Source organism: Hydra vulgaris, chromosome 13 (assembly GCF_038396675.1).
Source record: "Hydra vulgaris chromosome 13, alternate assembly HydraT2T_AEP".
Lineage (NCBI taxonomy): Eukaryota > Metazoa > Cnidaria > Hydrozoa > Anthoathecata > Hydridae > Hydra > Hydra vulgaris.
The window spans coordinates 48717501-48725000 of NC_088932.1; the positions used below are offsets into that span (position 1 = coordinate 48717501).

Here is a 7500-nt window from a genome sequence, read left to right on the forward strand (position 1 = left end):
ACCTATATTAGCTTTATTTAGTTGTCAAAATACAATATTTCTATCAATTTTTACAAAAAATACAAGAATTCCGACCAAAAAAGAACTTGCAATCAAGAACAAGCGCCAATAAACGATCGGAACAGATCAAATTTTTAATTTATGATGTTCATTTTACCTAAAAATCGTGTTTATTTAAAATCTTATTCGAATTCGGACAAGAGATTGGGATTTTAAGAAGATTTAAAAAAAAAAAAAGAATCTACAGTCTGGGTTTTTTCGATTTAAACATTTATATTTTATGATAACTCAAAATTTATCATTTTATTTTTTTCGTCTTTTCATGATTCACAGACTAGACGATGTTTCGTCTGACTTTTTTTTTCCCGTGAACTTTGGGAAGTCAGACGAGAAAACTTTGGTTTTTGCGCTAATGCAATTTATCTTCTACTGGAACAAATATGTTCCTGCGGCTTTGCTTTGATCTTTATGAAATATTGTAATGTTTCGGGGAGGGGGGGTGTTTTAAAAATGCGCTAAAATTTATTTTATTAAGGTAAAATTTATTTTATTAAGACAAGCGAAAAGGATAATTTAGAGTATGCATTTAAATAGTTTGTGAGTTATTTTGCATTAAATCTTTGAAGGATTACCAAAAATAATCTTTAATAGCTCTTAGCAATTGCGTAAATTGTTTCGTTTGCCAACCAACAGGCAGTGAAAAAACAATTGTGTTTCAATGTCTACCCTTTTTTACCTTCACTTTAAACTTGTTAAGAGAAAGACAAGCACCTGATAGTATTCGATATTAACATGTATTAAGATGTGCAATAATAAAGTTTTAGTTGTTTCTCCGCTTTTGAGTTGTATGAAAGATCAAGAAAACATTCTTACCAAATCAAATCAAATCAAATTTATTCTGAATAGAAGATCTTACACCAATGATATTTACAAACAGTAATGATACTAATCTCAAGTAAACACCTATCAAATTTAATTATAATAAATACTGATAATAAAAAGAAAAGTAAAGTCAGATAAAAGGTGATAATTGTAAGAAAAGGAAGAAATGATAATAACTGTAAAAGTTATATACATATATACAAATAGACACCTACATACATATGTACACACACATATACACGCACATATACATACATACACATATACATACACACGTATAGAATAATGTTATAATAATATTTATATCACATAAAGCAATACAAAAGCAATAATAATAATGACCCACAATAATTCCAACATTTTACAAACAGTATCTCTCCAAAAAAAAAGCATGAAGACAGGTTTTAAATTGTATAATAGAGTTTAGTGATTTAAGATAAAGAGGTAATTTATTCCAAGATTTTACGCATTGGTTTGTGATTGATTTATGACCGTACTTAATCGAAGAATAATTTGGGATAGAAAATTTAAGGTTACATATACAGTGAAAAGGGAATCAAAGTAGCTTCTTTAAAGCATAATCAACAAAGAAAAAATATTGAAGATGATCAAACAGAGGTAATAATTATCATTATTATACATTATTTTAGTTACCAAATAAAGTTTTTCATTTCTCTAGAGAAGGTCTAGTTTTTGCTTGGTAATTACCCTGAGAAATTTTTTTTTCTGAATTATTGTTCATAAATTTTGGAATTTTGATTTCATTTTTCTGTAGAAAACATGTAAAATATTTTTTAGTGAATGCAAATAATTAATCATTTATTGAGAAATTTTTAATGCTAAATGCATTTAGATTGAAATCGCATTGAAGATTAGAAATGCATTATTATATTTCATTAATTCTAAATGTGTTAAGCATTTATTATGAAATATTATATTATTCTGATATTGAATTTAGACATGCTTCAAATAAATTTTTTTTTTGAATTGTGGAGTGTTGTTTATTGTTTAAAAGTATACTGTTTTTTTAGATAAATTACAATGAAGTAAATGTAATATTTTGTTCACCTGAAGCCATTCTAACAACTTACAGATCAATTGTCAATGACTCTGCCTTTTATCAGAAATTTGTTGCAGTTGCAATTGATGAAATTCATTGTGTGAAAAAGTGGTAAGTGATTTTGTTATATAGATAAATTTTCTACGTAAAGTAAACATTGATATTTACAACTTTAATGTCAGACCTTCTTGTAATACATTAAATTAAAATTAAAAAAATTTTACTCATTGAAAGAAAAGATAAATGCATTACCTATAGCATTATATAAGTAAAATCTTGTGATTTACATGATTTTATTTATACCTTATTTGTCTGTGATTGTTATAGGGGATGTTCAAGTACACAATCAGATGCATTTTGGTTTCATTATAATAGACTCTCGAATTGCTATCAATTGTCCCTAAAAGAATACCAGTATTGGCATCGACAGCAACTGCTGCTGACTTTATTATTGATAATCTTTGTATGCATAATTTGGTTATTATATCATCTACACCAGGAAGAAGAAATATTAAATACAGCCTAATACATATTGACTCTAGAGATCCAGAGAAATTCTTCTACCCAGTTGTTCAACATATTCTTTTGAATACTTATAAAAGAACTTTAGTCTTTTCTACAACTATGAACATATAAGCTAAAAGAACTTTAGTCTTTTCTACAACTATGACTAATGTGAGATCAATTTATTGGTATTTTCACAAAGAACTAGGAGAAAAATATAAAAGGTATTTTGATAGACCATATGGTCAATTTCATTCCTAAACAGATGATTTTAATGATGAAAAATATAATAATACAAAGATCGAGCTTCAATATGTTTGTTCAAAAATATTCTTTGATCAAACTTCATTTGTTTGTTCGAAAATATTCTACAATCCGTTTCTTCTGCTTTTGGTATAGATATCAATATTCTTTGTGAGTTTTCTTTAAGAATTTCGCAACCTCTTGATATGGCATTTATATTTTTTTGTATTTTTGCTAATATTCTTTTTACATTTGCATAGCATGTTTTACGAATACAATGATAGTTATTTGAATAAGTTAGCTTTTCATTTATGATTTTTTCTTTATTTAGGTCAGCCTCTGTTATTTTTCCCTTATTATCCCATAGATTAATTTTCATAGAATCATCATCATAGGATGAATACTTTTGTATGATATTATGAAGATATAAAATCCACACGTTTAATGAAGGAGGTAAGAAAACCTCAGAAGGTTGTGACCTTTTTTTGTTAATGGTATAATGTTTTTTTTTTTTTAAGCAATAAAACATTGTGATCATTGCATTGAAAATCAAAGAACTTATCATCTATTTATTAAAAATTGGATACCATGTTGCAATAAAAGAGTTCACCGAAACTTATGAGTATATAAAAAGAAAAACAAAATGTTTGAACTGAATAAATTAAATTTGAAGTTAATTCGACTTAATTTGGCCACTGCTTAAGAGTAAGAAAAAAAAATGAATTTATTATTAATTTTATAAATCTGCAATCAGAAAAAACTTTAATAATGTATCTTTTTTTAGTTTGAAAGTTAAAAAAACGGGTTAACAAGATATATTTGACGTATCTTAAATTTGATAAAATTGTTGATAATTTGTTGAAAATAGTTGATAATTGGTTTTTAAAAAGTTTATTACCCCCGTCCTTAAACCTGTTAAGCTTAAATATTTTTCGCCATTATTAATTTTTTTTAAATAACAAAAGTTTTCTCGTCTGACTTCCCGAAGTTCACGGGAAAAAAAGTCAGACGAATTATCGCCTATTCACAGACCTGATCATTTAACGGAAATATGTCGTAGTCAAAAAAATATCATACAGACGCTATAGTATTTTAAAATGAGGGCATCAACTAAATTTAATCGGCATATTTAAATATCTAGTAAATTAGGTATTTAAGTAAAAAAATATATTTAAATACAAAAACTAATTTTTTTTTAATTTACAGATATACATTAAATATCTACGTAAATTTTGTATATGTAAATTTAAAAAAATTTTTTTTGTAATTATTGTAAATATTGTTATTAATTAATAATATTATAATATTATTTAATTATCTTCGTTTTACGCAAATATAAAATATATAATAAGTTTCATTGGATGTTTTATTTTTGATTTTTTTGTTGTGATTTTTGGTTTACTTTACCAGCTAACTTATTTTACCGAAATTATTAATAAATCTTTTAATATAAAAACGTTATTAACTTATTTTAAATTATAATATTTATTAATATGCAAATTTTATTTGTAACTTTCCTAACTTAAAATGAACAGCAAGAATGTAAATAAAGATTTTTTGAATAACAAAAATAAATTAATAAAATAATTTATTAAACGTATTGAACAATTTTAACTGACTTCAATTAAAATTTTAACTGACTTCAATTAAAAATTTCAATTTGAGATTAAAAAATTTCAATTTCAATTTCAAATTAAAAAATTTCAATTTCAAATTCAATTTCAAATTACAAATTAAAAAATTACAATTTCAATTTCAAATTAAAAAATTTCAATTTCAATTAAAAAATTCAATTTCAATTTTAACTGACTTCAATTAAAAATTAAAATTAATTTTTTTTTCAACTTTTGAATGAATGATCTTGCTTGTTAATAACGACACGTTTATTCGTCTAGCACAACACTTTAAATCTGAAACTGATTTAATGTTTTTTTTTACCATGATCTTAAAAACCTTTGGGAATTTTAAACCAAGTGGGAAACCGCGTTATACGCGGTGCCATCAGGCTGGCTAACACCCTGATATATATATACATATATATATATATATATATATATATATATATATATTATTAATATATCTTTTATATAGTTTTACTTTTATCAAACATAAAAATAAATTTTTGGATGTTGAAATTTATAACTCGCAGTTTAAAAAAATAAATTTTATGTATTGAGAAACTTCTTCAATTTTTTACTTTAGCACAAGCCAAAATTAGCTTACACGAACAAGTTTAAGGAGTGTGGGCACGAGCGAGAGCTAAAAATCTTTATTTCCACTGTGGCTGAACATTTAGAATACTTACATGGAATGTCCTAGGTTCATGGATAGCCAATTCCGATAATACTTTACGATTAATTGCAACATTGCTCTAGAAAAAAGTTTTATTAATCATTTAAAAATTAGTAATGATTTAGTTATAATAAATACCATATAATAAAATGTGTTACTTACAACATTTTCAATTTATACTTATAACACATTTTATTACATCGACATTCTTATAAATGTACACACACACACACACACACACACACACACACACACACACACACACACACAATATATATATATATATATATATATATATATATATATATATATATATATATATATATATATATATATATATATATATATATATATGTATATATATATATATATATATATATATGTATATATATATATATATATATATATATATATATATATATATATATATATATATATATATATATATATATATATATATATATATATATATATATATATATCAGGAAGAGTTCTTCCTGACGATCCAGCAATGGTGAAACTTCAAGTTGAAGAAAAAAGTTAGATAAGTGTTTTTTACTTATTTATTATTGCTCTGTTCTTTAAGAACATTGAGCACTCTATTTGTAAAATACACTAACATAATTTACATATATATATATTTCTTGAGTAAAAAAAATTTTACTCTTTAAAAATAATTGAAGTGTTTTGGTGTTACATACACACCTGCAAAAATTAGGTTGCGTCAATGAAATGAAGGCAAGATTTTTTTAGAAATTATATATTTTAATGTAAACTTTTCATCACTATTAAAAAAAAATTGGTCAAAAAGCATTATATTAACTTATAGTTATATTTTAAAAGCTGTTGCATCACTGAACCAATCAACGGGATGATTACATTTGGTTTTGAAGTATCATGGGATAAGTGGAGAAAGCTTGAAACTAAAACATATGCAAACATTAAAAAAATTTCAAAAAAGTCTACTGTAACAGAACTCATTCAACACATAACAGCAATGTGTGATAAGTTTGTTAAACATGCATTTGTAAAGAAAAACCAATCAACAAGTTTTAGGAAACTGAAGTTTCAATGAGTATTAATTCTGAAATTGCGGTAATTCAAGTTGACTGGGCTGAAAACGCTAGGTATTTTTAACAAAATGAATCGCAAGAGGCTTATTTTGGTCAAAACCAAGCTTCTATTATGACACTTGCAGTCTGGAACATTGAGTTGAAAACATTTACCAGTTTCGGATTCAACTGATTATACAAACCCTTCCGTTATACCGTACATTGACAAAATCCTTCACTTTATTCCTGATCAAGTCAAAGAAGTACACATGTTCAGTGATAATACCACTTCTCAGTTCAAAAACAAAAGCATTATGACTGCAATGGTTGTGTTCGAAAAACATTTTCATAAAAAATTCTTCTGCCATTTCTTTGATGCACGGGAAAGGAGTGGTTGACAGAATAGGAGCTATTGTGAATCGCAGCCCTGAGAGTTAAATCTAGTCAATGCAAGATCAGGTCAGCAGCAGATTTTGCGTTGGCATTACAAAATTTGCAAATATCTGTAATTCATATGTCATAAATGACACAATACAATGAAAAAATGAACTTGGATTTAGTTCAATTTTAAGCTATTAAAAAAAAATCAAAGATATATCAAAATCACATTATTTTTATGTTCAGAATGATAACGCTGTTCCGATGCTATTTTCACCTGGGTATAATTAAAATTTATTAAAAAATAACAAAACTTTTAAAAATGATTTCAATTCTATCTTTTTGTTTCGTCACTGAACTGATAGTTTTTTTCTGTAAAATAAGACGATATTAAAACTTTGTTGTTTGTGGCTTTTTTTACGACTGCCTCATTGCCAAATGAATAAATTACAACAAAAAAATCAAATTAGTCTAGCAAGAATTAAAATTTTAGCGAAAACCCCATTTAAAAGTATGCTGATAAAAACACACTCTTTTCCGTGTTGCGTCACTAAACTCATGTTTTAATTTTTGCTGTGTCAGTGTTATGTTAATACAATTGTGTTTAATTTATATTATAAAATTTTAATTCAAGATTGACTTAGAGTAATAAAAAGTTATTTTTGAGTTTTAGAAAAATTTTTGTTAAAAAAAATCTCTCCGCATGATGCGTCACTGAATTATGGAATTGGGCATATAGATATATATATATATACATATACATATATATATATATATATATATATATATATATATATATATATATATATATATATATATATATATATATATATATATATATATATATATATATATATATATACATATATATATATATATATATATACATACACTGAGGCATATTCGTTTAGACGCGTCAATTTTTTCCTCTTTATCTTGATTTATTTCTATGTATTGTCAACTGATATGCATGCAAGTTATTATCAAAATAATTGTTGTGTTGTGGGCTAATAAAAACCACAAAAAAAATTTTTCTATGCGTCTTTATTAACATGAGAGTATGTTTAATATACAAAAGCACATTTTTTA

The 7500-nt window shown here is 24.9% G+C and overlaps 1 protein-coding gene across 1 annotated transcript in view; it reads right to left on the reverse strand.

The window, feature by feature from the left end:
- Positions 1-7500, reverse strand: part of LOC100207635 (large ribosomal subunit protein bL20) — a 21132-nt gene that overhangs the window by 2493 nt on the left and 11139 nt on the right. The window contains exon 4 of the mRNA XM_065816464.1: positions 4995-5060. Coding sequence (XP_065672536.1) covers positions 4995-5060 — 66 coding nt within the window. The remainder of the gene's footprint in view (positions 1-4994; positions 5061-7500) is intronic.